At 48.3% G+C, this 19,402-nt stretch overlaps 1 protein-coding gene across 1 annotated transcript in view; it reads left to right on the forward strand.

Annotated features, from left to right (window-relative positions):
• Positions 1-1,402: 1,402 nt before the first annotated feature.
• SHROOM4 (shroom family member 4) overlaps positions 1,403-19,402 on the forward strand; it is a 431,909-nt gene continuing 413,909 nt past the window's right edge. Inside the window, exon 1 of the mRNA XM_078663821.1 lies at positions 1,403-1,779. Coding sequence (XP_078519947.1) covers positions 1,489-1,779 — 291 coding nt within the window. The 5' untranslated portion in view covers positions 1,403-1,488. The remainder of the gene's footprint in view (positions 1,780-19,402) is intronic.

A 19,402-nucleotide genomic window follows, 5' to 3' on the forward strand; every position in this document is an offset into this window, starting at 1 on the left:
TGTTTGAATCAAGAAATATAGGAATAATCATGGTTCCGTGAGCTCCACAGGCCTCTGTGCACTGCACCTGCTGCACCAATTGAAGCTACACCCCTGTGTGTCTTTGTCTCTAGAGTACATAATGTGTGTTTATTTCACGACTGAATGTGCCTATTTTTCAGTGGCGGCTGCCTCGGAATGGGGGTGGGGTGGAGGGGCGGGGAAAAAAAATAAAATAATAAACTTACCTTCAGCCGCCTTTCCTCCGTCCTCACTCGGCACTGCAGCAGGAAAGGAAGCACCCTCGCTCCCGGACTCTCCCAGCCAATCATGACGCTGCATGAGCAGCACTGTGATTGGTCTTAGCGGCCTGTTTGGCCACTCAGGCAGTGCCTGGGAGCCTGGACATGTTCTCCACCGGGCAGAGCAACACAGTCAGGTGGAGAACATGCTAAGTGCGCATGACAGTTTGGCCGGCCAAACAGTCATGCGGAGTTTGCGTACGTAGGGAGAGCAAATCACTCCTCACTCTGGCGAGCTCAGCCCCGCACTGGCACAACCCGACTCCACATGCCACAAGTAAGAATAAAATGATAATAACGTCTGGTTATTATCATTTTATTTTTATTTTTTGCACTGCTCAAAGAGCAGTGCGGCGAGGCTCCTCCGCCTTAGTTGAAGAGCCGCCACTGCTATTTTTGTGTGTATCTGTTGTGTCCTGTGCTGCCCTCTGGTGTGAGTACCGTTAGTATTTTTATACGCTTGTGGAGGATTGCAATAGGTAGCGTATGCTACCAACACAGTCAGTGTTTTTATGTCATTTTCAGTAAAAACATTGGGATATAGGTATGTTTTTCTTTACAAATATAAATGTAAAACATCAGACACAATTAGAAACATCTGAAGAAAGTTTTGGAGCTATATCTAGATTAATTTTAAAACAAATAGGATACTTTTCACAAAATATTATTGAAGTACCTGTTCAAAACCCTTCCTTCCAGGGTCTCGAGACATTTGTGCAAATGGCTCACGTTTTTATCTGTGAAAGATGGCCACCTAGGTGAGGAAAACGAGGCTGCCTTTCTGAGCCTGTGTTTGATGAGAATGCATTATTACTGAACCTTGACTATTAGGAGTTGGGAATATTTTAGCTCTGTACGCCGCTTTTAAGGGGTCCTTTTCCTCTTGCTGTCCACACACTTTGCTTTTCCGTGAGGTGTTATGAGCGCATGACGGATTGCTCACGGGCCACGCGGCCCTCCTGGGAACAACTTCCCTCAAACTAGAAAACTTTCCTTTCCTTCAAGGGTTCCTTAGAATGAAACAATGTGACAATTGATCCCACAAACTCCGCCCCCTATGAACCACAGCTCCCCATTGGCTCACAGCCTCTCCTACGCCCCGCCCACCGGCCCATTTCCTCGTCAGTTACACTTTTCATGTTACTCCGTGTGATTCCGTCGCAGCCGGGACTCGGGGAGGGACTTTGCCACCGTCCTGCCCCTTTACATGAAATTGGATCTATGGAGGCTGCGGGATGAGGACTCCGGTGCCCGGGTGACTTTGCTGCCAGCCATGGAGCCACCCCAGGGGGGAGCTGAGGCTGCCAACTTGGACCCCCATCCCCAGGGGCCGGCCAGCTCCGCGGACCCTCCCCCGGCGGGGGCTGCTGATGCGGAGAGCGGGGAGAACAGGCCGGCGTCCTTCCAGCGCATCCATGTGCAGCTGCAGGGGGGTGCGCCCTGGGGGTTCACGCTGAAGGGGGGGCTGGAGCACGGGGAGCCCCTGATCGTGTCTAAGGTAAGACCCGCGAGAATTACGCGCACTTTCACGGGCCGGTTGGGTATCAGAAGCAAGGGCAAGTTGTGGAACAGCCAGATGTGTACAGCGCAGAAACTGATTGGTCCGTTCTTCAATTGCAATGTCCTTGAACAGGGAAAAAGTTGCAAAAACGTTGTTAATGCCCCCTAATTCCTGAGCAAAAAAACTGACGACACACCGCTTTTTGGAGCTGTTGTACATACATTAACGTTTGTGTGTGTGTTCGTGCGCTTGTAGGGAAGTCCTGTTTTTTCTGTGTCGAAGTGAGGTTAAATGGGTCTCTATCTTCGCGGTGTGTTTTAAGACTTATTTTCTGTCTAACGTTCCCCAGCCTCGCAGTAGGCTTTAATCTAGTGGGACAGATCTGTGTGTGTGTGTGGGGGGCGTGCTGTTCCGCAGCTGCATCGGTGTGTGATGGGTGGGATCCAGTCCCGGGGGACAGGGGGCCTAAACTCCAGCTTCCCAGGCTGTGTAATCATATGAAAGACTTCCCTTCCCACCCCTGGCTCTGTTTTCACTTCACCCGGACCGCGCGGAGCAGCGCCGGTTCCTGGCCGGTATCTCTGCTAAAATCTCCCGTGCTCTTTGTTTGGGAACGAAGCCGGTGCTGGGAGAACCGTAGACTTAAAGATCGGGCGACAGTGACAACCCCCCCCCGATCTCACTCATTTGTAGTGCCAGGGGGTATGGGAGGGAGAGGAGAAAAGTGCTCCGTTTAAAGTGCTGGCTGCGCCGTGACGTGACGAGCACACATGTGGCGCTGCCCATTGTGCGAGCGGGCAGATCCGCGCTGGAATGCAGGGGGTGTTTTTGTTTTCTTTCGGTTCACCACTGGAGCCCATTTGGAGCACTCTGATTCCAGGCAGGGGAGCTGGGGGACTGCTGAGGTTTCGGTATTCTTTGTTTCTAGCCCCTGTACATGTTTATCTCTCTCACACTTTTGCTGCCAAACAAAAATAACAGCCTTTCAAACGCAGAGCTCTCACTGACACATAGAACGTTGCCTTTTACAAATATATATATATATATATTTATTGCAGTTTGATCTCTTAGATAAGTGTATCACTTCTCATTCCGCGGTCATTTTCCACACGTCACATCTCCTGCCAGCCCAGGAGCGCGGTCTCGGGATGCGTTTGCTGCTGGTTAAAAAAAAACTTGGGGTTGGCAGAAAGTGCCACGTGTGGCAGGGGGCACTTAGCAGAGGTGATGCGTTTCTATATATTGTCACGTGCCACGTGTAAGTAGCCTGCCGAGACCTGTGTTTTTTCTTTGCATGTTGGGACTTTGGTTTATAATAGAGAAATCACCAAATTGAAGCAAACACAGGCTTAGATGAACTGCCCACGTTTTTATTGCTGCCTACTTGCCCTATATCGTGAGTATCGTTAAAGTGGCTAGTAGTAACACCGGGTGGCGAGCATCACTTGGCTTGGAACTCCAAAGCTGTCCTTGCGCAGGCCCTGTGAACTCTCAGGGGTCTGCACTTAAATGTACATAAGAGTGGGAATTATTGCCCTGTCAGCACATTGTATTTACTACAATGACGTCATCGGGCAGAGCCGTAGCAAATACCTATATTGCTGCCTCTCTCACAGGTTTGCCAATCCAGTCTCAGCGTCTAAAGGACAGGACTGAGGGTAGCACACTTGTATTCATTGAGCAACTGTTTACTGCCGAAAGGTTGTCTTAACAGCTTTGTCAAGCAGCTACAATAGGGGCTGTGCTTATCACTTACAATCCCATGGTATGAGTAAAGCAGACCCAGGTTGCATTAAGTTGTCACACTAAATCCCAGAGTTGGAAACACAATGTGTATGATGATAGTGGGTGAGTAAGACGTTTTCAGTTAGCCAATACACACCCACACTCTTTTCAGCGCCCTGAAATAACAGTGAGGGACGCATAGCACTATACAAAACCCCTAAATAATTACACCTGGGGACCCTAATTTTTTTTTTTATTGAGCTGCTGATACAAACAAGAGAAAAAAGGTTCGAAATCTATTAGTGTTAAATTGAAGCGAACTATGACCACAACTCCCAGGGTGCATATGATAGTTAACTCAAAGTGGAATTCATCATCTGGAAAAAAAATCAATCAATAATGTGACAGCAGGAAAGAAAAATGCGAGTCATTTTGGGTGTCCAGCATTGGCCCCGGAGGCAGGATCTATATCACATTTTCAGAATAACCACTATGTTAATAATTCCAGATGAGAATCCATGTATGTGAATTTCTATCATATTACTATCCTAAAAATCTAGCACAGCTACAACTCTTCTATACCTCTGGACACAACTTAATGACTTCTGCATTTACTTTTTCTGTGAGATAGTCTCAGATATATTTTAATGGGGGGAATTATGTTTTGAAGTGATGTGCCTGAGAGAAGCACATCTGTATTAGAACTTCTTGTACCTCCTGCAATTCAGAAAGAAACTGAACCCTGGGGTAATCCCCATTCTGTTCCATTACTCCCCTACTGGGTTTGTGCTACGTACGTACCTTCAAACATACATCACTATAGATTTTAATGAAATTAGTACCTTCCTATAAAATATGCTGCTGAGTGTGTGGTAGTTGAATGACATCACCAGGGAAGTTGCCTTCCTCTTCTGTGGAGCGGTGTGTGCATTTAAGATTTGAGAACTGGACCATTTGGTCGTACCACATGGATGCCGTAAATTCCCAGAAGAACAAGCTTTTTCATGCTGTACTGGTCCTCTTTGGCCCTCTCTTGGCCTCTGTTGATCCATTTTGCATCCTGCAGAAGTGCTTAGAGGCATGCACCTATGCAGTGCTGTGCTATATAGATGGCGAGTATAATCCTCATTATTATCGCCCCTTCAAGATGTGCAGCTTCATCACATGTTGAAGCTGGAGCTCGCTCAGCTCAAGCAATGGGTGACTGCCCCGACGCATACGGGTGGCCATCTGCTTGATCTGGTATGCTCTAATTTCCTCATCCAGTCCGTGGCTGTTGAAAAAACGACCTGGTCCGACCATGCTCTGGTCAGATTTAAGTGGGAGATTGCGGAGCTTTGTCCCCGCCACCTATTTGTCACTCTCAAAAGATCAATTTACCTGCGTTTAGACAGGCTCTGGCTAAAACTCGCCCTAAATCTAAGTTGCCTCTGGTCGATGCGGTCTGCGAATTTAATGTGTGGGTACAGCAGGCGGCTACCGCCTCCACTAAGCAGACCACGCTGACCAGATCCAGACGCTCCCCTTCCCAACCTTGGTTTTCCCCAGAATTGAGGGAACTGAAACTGGGGTGTAAAAAGCATGAACGTGCGTGGAGACGTGATTATAGCCCTGAGGCTAAATCCACTTTACGGCTTGCCCAAAAAGATTATTATACAGCCATTAAGGTTGCTAAGGGGAACTACTATGCTGGGCGCATCGCCAAGGCAGACAATAACAGCAGAGAGATCTTTGCTATTGTTAAAAGCTTTGTGGCACCCGTCGCTGAGGCCGTCTCCCACCCATCCTCGATGCAATGGTGCGAGGAGTTGTCCTCCTTTTTTATTACCAAAATAACGAGGATCCAGCAAGACCTCTCAGTGGCTCTTCCCGCCGACTGCTTAACAGCTGGCCCGTGTCCCTCCCTATGCCCTAGTTCCGAACAGCAGTTCACGAACTTTGAGCAAATTGCGGAGGATATTACTCTCCCTCTACTCCAGTCCCTGAAATCTGGCTCTCCAGCCGATCCGTGCCCAGCCCGGGTGCTTTCGGAGGTAGCAGAAATAGTCTGCACTGAGATCACGCAGATAGTGAACCTCTCTCTGGTTACGGGCGAGGTTCCTCCTGTTTGGAAGCAGGCTAAGCTTCTGCCGCTTCTGAAGAAACCAGGACTGGACTGGACGGCTCCTGGGAATTATCGACCCATTTCCCTTTTACCGGCACTCACGAAAATCTGTGAGAAGGTGGCATTTCACCAATTAGAGAGCTTTGTTGAAACCTCTAACGCCCTCCACCCTGCTCAATCGGGCTTTAGGGCTGCTTACAGCACCGAGACGGCCCTGTTAGAGATGAGCGAGGCCATTCGGGACTGCTTAGACGGAGGTGGCAGAGCGGTCCTAATCCTATTGGACCTCTCTGCCGCGTTCGATACCGTCCCTCATGAGCTTCTCCTTGGCCGGCTGGCTGACATAGGCATTGGGGGGATTGTGCTAGACTGGCTGTCCTCCTTCCTTTCTGACAGGACTCAGCAGGTCTGGTCGCCTCCCCATGCCTCCGAGCCCAAACCTCTGCTTACAGGTGTCCCGCAGGGATCAACTCTTAGCCCCTTACTGTTCAATGTTTACATCACCCCCCTGGTTTATCTAGCGGAACAGTTCGGGGCTAAGATCATAGGGTATGCAGATGATACCCAACTGCTGTTCACCTGGCCAGATGATAACCTTGACACATCTATAGTCCATTTGTGTTTGTCCTCTGTATTTCGCTGGCTGGCGAAGGCACAGTTGAAGTGCAATGAGGACAAATCTGAAGTGCTTTTTTATGGTTCCTTTCCCCCCTCGTTCATGAGCACTTTATGGCCTCCTGACATTCCCAGCCCGAAAGAGATGGGGAGACCTGCCAAAAATCTTGGCATCTGGTTCGCAGAGGATTTAAGATTCGAACATCACATTAAAAAACTTACTGGCACCTGTTTTGCTACTTTAAAAATGCTCCGCAAATTCTTTCCCCTGCTCCCAAGAGAGGCCAGGGAGTCTGTTGCTCGAGCGCTCATACTGGCCAGGCTGGACTATGCAAATGCATTGTTCAGTGGTATCCCTTCTTACTTGGTAAAACGCCTGCAAATTATCCAGAACGCGGCTGTCCGTCTATTATTTAATATCCCTAGATGGAAGAGCGTTCGCGCTGAGATGCGCACACTCCACTGGCTCCCTGTTGCACAGCGCATCTTGTTTAAATCTCTGGTTCTGGCGTTTCGTGCTACCCATAATCAGGGTCCCCAGTATTTGAGGAAAAGATTTACCAGCTATGCCCCTGCACGCACCCTGAGATCCTCCACTTCGTTTAAACTGTCCCTTCCCCTCTTTAAACGTGCCAGACTTGGCGGCCAGTCGATCTCGGTGGTTGTGGCTCGCGCCTGGAACGCTCTTCCTTTTCATCTGCGCTCCACACCTACAGTAGCTGCCTTCAAAAAACATTTGAAAACACATCTGTTTAATAGTGCAATCTAAGATTCTTTCCCATGTTCTGCTGTCTGCTTTTCTTCTTCCCGCGCCAGGATACTCTCCAGTAACGGAGCGCGCTATAAAATGGTTTATACATTTATACATACACATGTTGAGGAGTCTATGTTGTCTCTGGATAACATCAGTATTTCCTCCCAGGGGGTCCAATACCTGAGATAGAGGGTCGCCGGATATACCCTACTGAGGAAGGCTCCGGTGCTATTGTGCCAAAATTCTGCAAAACTGCTGCTGGTGGAGAAACATTTCAAGACTTGGAGCCTGAAGCCACCCCTTAGCTATGATTCCATACGTTCTACAACACCTCAAAACTCCTTATTCTGATCAATCGTTACTATCCAAGCAGCCGTCTCCTCTCAGGTGCCTGAATACCTCAATATTTTTGTGCTTTTGAGAAAAAGGATGTTAATTGTCTTTGCTGTCCTCAATAACCACCATAATCTCTGTTAGTGATACATATATAGTGGTCAAAGCGAGTTCAGCTGCCCTAACACTCTACAGTAGTTGGATATATGCCTTGCTTTATGACCTGCTTTACCAGTTTGGTGGAAGAGTATGTTTTCTGGACAACACTAATTGCGGATAATCAATAAAAGGCATAACTATAATGTGAAGATTTAAAATACAATGTATATACATTTGTTATCTCTGTTGTGGACCAGAAGATGCATTAACTATCCAACACATGATGCATTCTCCTCAGATATATCTTAGTAACCGAAACGAAACCTAGAATCTAGGCACAAGCCATGAGTGGTCGCTGTTGTTTGGGACTGGCATTGATCGATAATTAAACGACGTATGGAGCACCAATCATATAGGTGAAAATAGATGCATGTGTTCTCACTCTATGCTGGAAGTGCCACAGAGCCCTTTTTTGTTTACCAACATTTATGCAGTATGTTCTCCTTTCAGATTATTTGGTCTCATTTGCATTGGTTGCCAAGTTGATGTGTGGCCTGAGCGATATTTTTCTGATGAGCTGTGTTGAGAGCGAAACCTGTGTCAGGAGATGGTTTTATTGTATTCCTTATTTTATGGATTATCTTGTATCATTCAAACGCTCTAATACGTTGCCTGCAATGCTGATACCATACGTCATGTTGGGCCACAGGCATGAACACATTTTCCCATAGACACAGAATGGGCAAAACCCTTTAATGCATCTCGCCCGTTATGCCTTATCATAGAGTGTTGTATCACTTATCCACTGATTAAAGATTTTGTAAGGAAACAATCATTTGGACAGGCAAAGTAATTCCACTGATGTATTGTTGTATTTCACAAGGAATGCTCTTGTGCTAAGGTAGCAATTGGATAGATCTATTTTTAGGTCTGGTGTAAGCCAAGCCCTTTTGTATTAAGTACATATAATATACATACATTAGTGGCTTTCAGCCAGCCCTCATCATCTATTGGTCTGCTTTAGTGTCATTCACATTTTGCTGCCACCCACCAGAGCATATAGCTTGGGGCACAGGATAAAACCACTTCAACCACTTGCCTTCCTGTCTGAGTGACAGCATTCTAATCTCGCACAGTGTGCATATCCACACAAAAAGTAGTCCCATTCAGTGGCAGGGACTAGTGGTGAAATGCGAATTTTGCATTAAAAAGATGTATACATTTCGGCTTTTAGAAGATGCTTGTTTTCATCCAGTGCGTATCTTCGTACTAAAAGCTTGTACAAACACAAAATAAGCATTAGCCAGTGCTTGTTTTTCTTTAGTTATTCATCAGGGCTTTATAACATCATTAAGAGAAACTATTTATTTTGAGCAACTAAAGTATGAGCATGGGGCAGTAAGTTAAAATATGATATACTTACTGTGAAAAAAGTCGTGCCATGTTGTAGCGCGCACTGATTTAAACCTGGCTAACTTATGTTTTTCACAAATCAGTGTTTTGCCATGTGGAATCGGGAAGCACTTTCTCCCTGCACAAGCAGCAATTATAGAAGCAGTATGCAGTATCTTTTCAATTTCTTTGTCGTAAATGATCCATTTTTTGACCCAACCAATTGCTCCGCTTTTTTGACTTGGCCAACTTATGGTGCTGATTGGCCCGGGCTGTGAACACCACAGTTCAGTTCCTGGTTGTGATATCAAGCATGTCAGATTCATGATAAACTCACATCGAATTAAACATGCCACGGTTACTGCTAATTGCCTTTAAAGTTGCTCTAACCGTGTAATATTGAAACAGGGAGTTTGTGTCTGGGGTTTGAGAGCGTAGATGTTTAATTGACCGATTGCAAACATTATACTTAAAATGAGCTTTGGATGTGCCCCTTTCAACTACTGGCTTTCTTTACTGAACCTCTTTCCACAATTGGCTTAGAATGTTGTCAGTCACATCTTGTCTCAGCCTAGTTCAGTATCTCTCTCACCTAATGCAATTGGTTGTTTGGGAGAACCCTTCCCCCTCTACCAGACTGCTTGCATTAAACTGCATGAGGGACGAGTTTACAGCAATAGCCCCCTTTCTCCTCTCTGATTAGTCCCTCTGGCGTGTCTGACTCTAATATGCTTACAGTGTATGTGTTATTGACTTTGCCAAGGCTTACTTATTGAGCATGGTCACTGTCATGAGTAGAATCAAATGCAGCAAGAGAACTTTGCATTTATAGTAGACCTCTATATAGGTCAGCAGCACATATATTCGATTTGTTTTCATATGTTATGGCTTCTCTTGAATAAATCAATAACACACAATGGCAATCCCTAACAAATTCTAGTTAAAAAAACATTTGTTCATGTTTGCTTGGATCCAGAAGCCTAGCAAATAAAGAGAGGCCCATCAATCCAAAAAAGAGCTGCCGATGTGGAAATAAGAATAAACAGAATCGTTTTCCCAAAATATCATGATGTAACACGGCACTGAAATTGGTCCATCTGTTGAAAAGCCATCTACCGAGGAGGCCTGGTTTTATTGACTGTTTCTCACACAGAACATTTCCCTGGTTTGGAAGATCCTGACTTGCACAGCGGTTTGGCGTGTTGTTTCATATTGCAGAGGGAAGAGGAAATCTGCTTTTTACATCACAGTTCTACATCAACTTATTACTCCCACACAAACATTATCCCCAAAATAGCAGGCAAATTGATTAGATTTTTATTATTAAAACTATATTATAGTTTGCCTGCCTTGTTCGGAAGGATGTTACACAACTTGGCTTTGAAAACAATATAGGCGAGCAGCCAGGCTATTTCAGCAGCCCTACGGTAAGTGTGAGAATGTATTGCTTAAGGTAATTGCATTCATTCAACTCACCCTTGTCGTGTTATTAGTAGGGTGTATGGAAATAATGCATTAGATAGGGGGGGGGGGATTTGGAAACTCTCAGTTTCTGGATTGTCTCGCAATATGCAAAGTACAATTTCAAAACCAGTCGCCAGAGCCGGGGATCGCACCGTGAACACTGTGGTCCGGAGTCAGGCATCCTGGCCTCTGCCCTGGCCCCCTTGGGAAACGCCCGGCCCACCTCTGACTGCTGCCTGCACTGCACATGTTTTCTGTTGTGAGACGTTTAGCTACCTATGGTGTGTCTGACCTGTGTGTGCGAGGGACGCGTGCACGCCACCCGCCAGATTGTATCCTTTCTGTGTGTGTTAGTGAGGTGTGAAAAACGTTCTTCACTATATGTCGTGGAGTGAGTGTAGCGGGCCGGAAAAGCAGGCGAGGAGGCCGTATATAGTTGGCAATATTCGGTCTTTATTACTGATGTACAGCACAGATAGTCCCAACAGGTCCAAGGGGTAGCGCCAGGCGATGAAGACAGAGGCGCTGCTTCTTCTCCTCTTGATGTCCGCGGACGGTCCGGATATATTCCGATGACGGGGAGGCTCCCAGGAGGACCGGAAGAGAGGAAACAAACAAGGGACCGTTAGTCTGATCGAGTAGACAGAGAGTCTCAACTGTACACCTTCACCCGGGTAGTGCAAGAGCGGGGTCGGAAACGGACAGTGGGGGAAGGACGGTACCGGGAATAAGGAACACAGGTCAGGGTAATAGAGAGGGTGCTGGGGGGGGGTGCGAGTAACGAAAGGGCTTTCTACAGTGAAGTGCTATATACGTATAATACAGTGCACGGGTAGTGTGACTATAATACAGTGCATGGGGAGTGTGACTATGGAGAGGGGGTTTATATACAGGGGCTTTAACACGAACTCCTAGTGAGTAGGGATAAAGGAGGCAAAAGGCACTCACGCGGTCCGCCGTAACTCTCCTTTGAGTTACGGCCGCTCTCCAGCCACCTCCAAGGGACTCCACCACTCCTCCGTCCACACTTCTTCCTCGCACGTCTGGTCACCTTCTCCGTCTCCAGCCAGAGGGTCCTGCCATGAAACTCCGACGCCTTGTTGTGCTGAATCCGGGCTTTTATCCTGTGCTGACTCTGCCAGGGGGGCGGGACTTCCGGGGTCAGCTTGGTATGGTTCCTCCCTTCCTGTTGCTCGGGTTGGCTCCTGTGGGAGAGAGAAGGGCGGGGTTTCGTTGGTGATGGAGGTTGCTCGGCGTCCTCTCTCGGCGGTGGCGTGTCGGTGAGTTAAACTCAGTCCCGGGGGTGTCGGACAAGACATGATAGGGGGGTTTTGGTCCTCGGGGAGGGGTTTACGGGCCGTTCCATCACATCCCCTTCCCCTAGCTGTCCTTCTTGTAATGGGAGGAGAATGCGGATACCGGGACAGAAAATCCGCATTTCCTTGATCGGAACCCTTTCTATGTTTGGTTTGAAAATGAAAGGGTTGGAGAGACAAAAACCAACGCAGGACCCGGTCGTTCTGCCCTTTGTTCCTGGCCATCCACTCCAAAGGGGCGTGATCTGTATAGAGTATGAAGTCTCTGCCCTCAAGGTAATAACGAAGACTTTCCACCGCCCACTTGATGGCTAAGGCTTCTTTTTCAACCACCGCATATTGTTTTTCCCGGGGGAAGAGTTTGCGGCTCACAAATAGAATGGGTCGTTCATTTCCCACGGCATCCTTCTGGGACAATACGGCTCCTAAGCCGTAGTCCGATGCATCTGTCTGTAGGATGAAAGGGGCTGAATAATTGGGGGGGACCAATACAGGACCCGAGGTCAAGGCTTCTTTGAGGTCTATAAAGGCATGCCAGGCTTCCGAGGAGGGATTCCTGAGTTGTTCATCTGAGCGGTTTGTTTTTTTCAACAGGTCCGTGAGGGCTGCTGCTCTTTGAGAAAAGTTGGGCACAAAGCGCCGATAATACCCCAGGAGTCCTAGGAAGGCTCGGAGGTCTTTTTTTGTTTGTGGAAACGGGAGGGATCGGATGGCTGCCGTTTTGCTCTCTTGGGGTCTAATCAGGCCGTCCCCCAGAAGAAACCCCAAATATTTAACTGTTTTTGCGGCCAACGTGGTTTTGGCCGGATTGATGGCAAACCCGTATGAGCCTAAGGAGCTGATAACACTGGATAAGTGCTGTAGGTGTTGGGGCCAGCTGTCGCTAAAGATGACGATGTCATCTAGATACGCGCCTGCGTAAGCTGTATGGGGTCGCAGAACCTGGTTCATGGCCCTTTGGAAGGTGGCGGGGGCGCCATGAAGTCCAAAGGGCATGACAAGGAATTGATATAACCCGTCCGGGGTAGAAAAGGCCGTTTTTCTTCTATCTTGTTCCCGGAGGGGTATCTGCCAGTACCCCTTGCAGAGATCGAGCGTGGAAATGAATTTTGCTTGTCCTATTTTTTCGATCATTTCGTCCACCCTGGGTAAGGGGTAGGTGTCGAACTTGGAGACCTTGTTGACCTCCCGGAAGTCGATGCAGAAACGGACCGAGCCGTCCGGTTTTGGTACCAAAACGATAGGGGAGTTCCACTCGCTGACTGAGGGTTCAATTACTCCCATTTGTTGCATGACTTCCACTTCCTGACGGATGACATCTCTACGGGCCTCTGGTACTTTATACGGCCTCAGGCGAACCACTTTCCCACGTTCGGTTTCAATCCTGTGTTCGGTGACCGTGGTTCGACCGGGGGAGGTCGAGAAGACGCCTTTCAAGGGTTCCAAGGTGTGGCGTAGCTCCTGGATTTGAACCGGGTTAAGGTCGGAATCTAGACAAGGGTCGAAAGAGAGGATGTGGTTCTTCTGGGTTCCAGACAGCACCGGACGGGGTCCTTCCCACTTTTTAAGCAGGTTAACATGGAAGATTTGAGAGGTGCCTCGGGTAGGATCCAGTTCTATTTCGTACGTGACGGGTGTTACTTGCCGAAGGATGGGGTAGGGTCCTTGCCATTGGCCCAATAATTTGTGGTCGGACGAGGGCATCATAAGGAGCACTAGGTCGTTGACCGCAAAGACCCGACTGCGAGTGCCCCTGTCATATTGTCTCTTTTGGTTATCCTGAGCGGTCTCTAAGTTTTGCCGGACAATATCACGAATCATAGATAGATGTGTCTTGAGGTTTTGCATATATTCTGGGAGTGGACGTGTCCGATCCGGTTCAGCTTCCCAGGCCTCCTGGGCCATGTCTAGGAGGGTACGGGGGGCTCGACCGTACAGTAATTCATATGAGGAGTACCCCGTGCTGCTCTGGTTTTTACAACGGATCGCAAACAAGGCCAAAGGAAGCATGTCTTCCCATCTCTTCGCTTCGAGGCCTAAGAGTTTTTTTAACGTTTGTTTCAACGTGGCGTTGTATCGTTCTACGAGTCCGTCTGTTTGCGGGTGATACGCAGAGGTCCGGATTTGTTTAATTCCCAACTCCGCACATACCCGTTTCATAAGGGCTGAAACGAAGGGGGTGCCCTGGTCGGTGAGGATTTCCCGCGGGAAGCCAACCCGCGAAAACAAGGCGATCAGAGCTTTCGCTATTGCCTGTGTGGTGGGTTGGCGGAGTGGTATAGCCTCCGGGAAGCGGGTGGCATAGTCCACTATGACCAGGGCATAGCGACACCCGCTGCGGGAGGGCAAGAGGGGACCGATTAGGTCCATCCCGATGCGGCTGAAGGGAACATCTATGACAGGGAGGGGTTGCAAAGGGACACGGGGTGGTCTGTGTCGGCTGTTTTTTTGGCATGTTATGCATTCGCGGCAGTAAGTCTTGATCCTTTGATACACCCCCGGCCAGTAGAATTTCTCCAAGATGGCTTGGCTGGTTTTCTCGTCCCCGAAATGACCCCCCAACAGGTGACTATGTGCCAAAAAAAGGACTTTGTCTTGAAAGGGGCCGGGGACAAGCAACTGAGCATTCTGTTGGGGCCCCCCCTTTCGATATAACAATCCATTTTTCTTAAAGAAGTAAGGACCTACTTGTAAGGGATCTTCTTGATCGAGTGCTTTTCCCCAGGCCTCCTGTAGCAGAGGATCTTCTCGTTGGGCGGCCCTGAACTCTTGGTCTGTCTGCCAGGGGTGCTCGTCAATAATGGCAGGATAAGCGCTGTGGTGTTCCTTCTTTTCTCTTCTCTTTTGACTCCTAGGTTTGTGGGGTTTGGGATCGGGCACTGGGTCGGGACACTCGGGATAGGGAGCCTCTTTCCACCACTGAGTCAGGGAGTCGGAAGTCTTTTGTAGGAGCTTTGGTAGACCCGGATAATCACTCCCTAGGATAGCTTGTTCTGGCAATGCGGGTACAAGGCCCACGGTGAGAGAGGTCCCGGGGTCTTGGGAATGTTGGACTCGTACCTGAGTGGTGGGATATTGTTTAGTGTCTCCATGCACGCATTGTATAGCTACAACCCCAGTAGGATTGCTGAGGGGTTGGGCAAGGTCTTGTGGTCGTAGAACACTCTGTCGACATCCAGTATCGGCGAGAGCCCTCAGGGGCTGTCCATTTATGGACACTGGACAATAGAACGGCGGTGGCGTGTAACCGGGAGGGTTACACAGGTAGTTCCTGACGAAACCGACCTCCATCGGTTCCTCCTTTTGTGGACACATCCGTGCAATGTGTCCGAACCCACCACAGGAATAACACTGGGGTCCGGGAGTCGGGGTTCGGAACACTACGGGGGAGGGAAACAGCGGTGGTGGTTCTGGTCGACGGCCTTGGGGAGGCCGGGTTGGGCGAGTGGACGTAGTAGGCAGGGGCCTGTGGGGGTGGTCGTCCTTACCCCGCTGCAGTTCTTGTGCCCTGCTATAGGCAGATGCTATCTCTATAGCAGTCTCAAGGGTGAGGTGGGAGTGCTGCCTCACCCAGCGTTGGGTAGCCGGGTGTAAGGAGTTAAGAAACTGTTCCAGATAGATTTTCTCCAATATGTTCTCCTTGGTAGAGGTTTCGGGACGCAACCATCGGTTGGCGAGATCGCGGATCCGAAAGGAGAGGGCTCTCGGGTTCTCTTGGGGCTTTTCCCTGGCCTGGCGAAGTTTCACCCTGTAGGTATCATCGTCGATGCCAAGGCGTTCTAGGATGCACCTTTTAATGTCAGCATAGGGAGTGTTGCCCTGGATATTGGCCTGTTGGTAGGCCGCTTGGAGATCACCGGTGAGGAGTGGACCCAAATACTGTCCCCAACGATCGGCAGGCCAATTGGCGGCTTGTGCTATCCTCTCAAAGTTTGTGAAAAAATAGTCCGGGTCTTCTCCGGGGACATATTTCTGAAGAACGACAGAGGGAAGAGAGGTCATCGGTCTTTGCTGGCCCAGGGCGTCTGCTAACTTGGTCATGGTATCTTCATGGGTCGCCCCCTGGCCTTTCAGAACATCATGGAGCTGACCTCTGTCGTCTTCGGCAGTCTTCAGGAATTGCTCCATAAGTTTCCCGAAGTGTTCTTGGGACTCGGCCATCTTCTTTACTACGGCCTCCATACCTCCAGCAGATCCCACTTCTGACACCAAATGTCGTGGAGTGAGTGTAGCGGGCCGGAAAAGCAGGCGAGGAGGCCGTATATAGTTGGCAATATTCGGTCTTTATTACTGATGTACAGCACAGATAGTCCCAACAGGTCCAAGGGGTAGCACCAGGCGATGAAGACAGAGGCGCTGCTTCTTCTCCTCTTGATGTCCGCGGACGGTCCGGATATATTCCGATGACGGGGAGGCTCCCAGGAGGACCGGAAGAGAGGAAACAAACAAGGGACCGTTAGTCTGATCGAGTAGACAGAGAGTCTCAACTGTACACCTTCACCCGGGTAGTGCAAGAGCGGGGTCGGAAACGGACAGTGGGGGAAGGACGGTACCGGGAATAAGGAACACAGGTCAGGGTAATAGAGAGGGTGCTGGGGGGGGGGTGCGAGTAACGAAAGGGCTTTCTACAGTGAAGTGCTATATACGTATAATACAGTGCACGGGTAGTATGACTATAATACAGTGCATGGGGAGTGTGACTATGGAGAGGGGGTTTATATACAGGGGCTTTAACACGAACTCCTAGTGAGTAGGGATAAAGGAGGCAAAAGGCACTCACGCGGTCCGCCGTAACTCTCCTTTGAGTTACGGCCGCTCTCCAGCCACCTCCAAGGGACTCCACCACTCCTCCGTCCGCACTTCTTCCTCGCACGTCTGGTCACCTTCTCCGTCTCCAGCCAGAGGGTCCTGCCACGAAACTCCGACGCCTTGTTGTGCTGAATCCGGGCTTTTATCCTGTGCTGACTCTGCCAGGGGGGCGGGACTTCCGGGGTCAGCTTGGTATGGTTCCTCCCTTCCTGTTGCTCTGGTTGGCTCCTGTGGGAGAGAGAAGGGCGGGGTTTCGTTGGTGATGGAGGTTGCTCGGCGTCCTCTCTCAGCGGTGGCGTGTCGGTGAGTTAAACTCAGTCCCGGGGGTGTCGGACAAGACATGATAGGGGGGTTTTGGTCCTCGGGGAGGGGTTTACGGGCCGTTCCATCACACTATACTATCGCAAAAAAACTATTGGCTTTGCCAATGCTTGTTTCCTCTTTTGTTTCTGTAGCAAGAGAAGTATACACAAAGGCCACAGATCCTGGTATATTTAGGGCGGAAGTGATCGCGCGAAGCCCTTCCATGAACGTTCCCGTGTCTCGGACCCACCTGTCTGATAAAGTTATTCTGTCGAACCGGTCCGCGTGCCTCAAGGTGAACTGCCGGTGTACAATGCGACACAGGCACGTGCATTGAATAAAGACGAGAAGCGCCCACGTGCGAGCGCCTTGAAACCTGACCTCCTCCCAAGATGTCTGCACCTCAAAATACCGCCTTCCAGCCCCTGAGGCGGCCTGCGCTCTGCTTGGCGGCCTTTTCACGTCATTTATGTGACAAAAAATGGGCCAAGCACGCACAGATACATTTCTCTTCAGAAATATCACTTTTCGCTTTTAAGTGATGATTTGTTTTATTTTCCTCTGGAAGTTGAAAGTTCAGTCAATTTTGTGACACCTTTGAGGGATGATTTAGTACAGGTGTCCATATAGATTCCATAGGTTCCTGAGAACAACATAACCATCTCGCTCCGTAGTTTGTCTTCGTGGAGGTGCTTCCAAGATCCACACCTGAGGTGAAGGTAGTTGCAGGCCCCCGCCAAATGTTTAATTATTTACAGGTCTTTTTAAGCAGGCACCACACTCGTAAGGCGTCGAGGTGCTTTAACACACTGAGGAAAATTAAACCATTCCTCCCTGCTGAAGACTTCCAAACTGCTGTACAAGCGTTAGTCATCCCTCGAATAGACTACGGAATTGTGGCCCTCAGCGGACTCCCGCTATCCACAACAGCACCCTTAAGAGCCTCCCTGAACGCTGCCGCGAGACTCATTACTGGCTCAAGAAAACATTCGCATATATCCCCAGACTTAAAGTCCCTAAAATGGCTGCCTTTTGAAGCCAGAATACAGCTAAAAATTGCAGTTATGACACATGCGGCCGTGCATCACAATGCACCCAACTACCTCGCTCAAAAGTTGTCTATATCAGGAGGTTCGAGATCCAATAGAAGTTCAAAAAATCTACTCCTGAAACCTCGTAGATTCCGGAAAGAGAAAACATACAAGCGCTCCTTCTCAGGAATGGCACCCAGGATCTGGAATGCGCTCCCTCCTGAAACCAGGCGTATCTCCTCCACTGCACTCTTCAAGAAAGAGGTGAAAACCATCCTTCTGGCCAAGATCTCCTGAACCTTATAGGTGCTGGATCAGAGACCCAGCATTGCTTTGTATCACTGCTCACCTTGTCCTTTGGCACTATACTTCTACTTGATGGGGACACTACTACGCTACTTTCGTACTACTGACCAATATATGATACACGTTGGCTCACTGATTCACTCTCCCGATGCCCCCACTCAGTGCTCTCTCTATACTAAAACATTGGTATAAGCCTTCCACACACCCAAGGTGTACCTGAACTCCTCTGTAGTGGGATCAATGACTTGTGCCGTCTTATATTACTTGTTTACCTGATTGTATATTGATATGTTTTATGTATGTTATTATTATCCTATCACGTTAGTAACTACTATACTGCTCCCATTACCTCTGTTCATTCCTACTGCCCCTACCCTGTCTTTGTGAAGCGCTCTGATATCTGTAAGGATCTTGTTCGCGCTATATAAAACTTTGAATAAAATAAACTAGCTATTGTGACTACCAAACATAGGATTTGTGCATAAAAAACATATCGAACAGAAAAGTATGCAAAAACAAAATAAAAAAAGTCTGTATATCTGCAAATTCTTTGACAATATAGGGTTCGTGAAGATAATTTACACAGAATACTGGAATTCAGCAGCAAGGGAGGGTCAATTTATTTTGTAGAGGGGCAAGAAAATTATGCGCCATAATGCGGAACATTTGTGACTGTATTATTTCACATTTTTGATATTTAACACACAGAACTGTCTGGGGAAATGTTTTACCGCCTTATTACCAGTTTAATACATACAGACGGCAATCAGCTACTGAAAGGTGACCAGTCGAACCTTGGTAAGGGTTTGCCACTGAATAACACCATGTACAGTACTTTTGGTAACTTCTGATACTTTTGAGCTTCCATTTTTTTTGATGAAATATGCAGCACATTGTGGATTATATGGCAAACGCAACAAATCTATATCCAAATCGCATAATCCCAGCAGTTCTTCATATGGAGTGCCTTGAACGCTGCACATTAAAACTCAGCGATTGCACTGTATGATGTAAAGGATAACATTTGATAGAACATTTATTAATCCTAATAGTGATCCAATCAGGGATTACAGTAAGGTAAAGACACATTATTTTCTTTCTCCAATTCTGATAATTTTCTGTGGATTCGGCATGAAGGAAATTCCTTTAAATTCAGTAAGACTCTGGCTGTCAGCACCCCCTTAATGTTGGCAAATTGGGTTGGTGAAGTAGACGAACTATGGATGTAATATATTTAATACTAACCTGTCTTGACTTGTGTGGCACACTGGTGCCCAGCTGTTTTATGCATGAATGCCAGTGTGGCTGGCACAGTTTATTTCTTCTGAGATGCCTTACAGTACACGGTTGTACTTAAACTCACCTTTGT

This window comes from Lissotriton helveticus, chromosome 10, assembly GCF_964261635.1.
Source record: "Lissotriton helveticus chromosome 10, aLisHel1.1, whole genome shotgun sequence".
Lineage (NCBI taxonomy): Eukaryota > Metazoa > Chordata > Amphibia > Caudata > Salamandridae > Lissotriton > Lissotriton helveticus.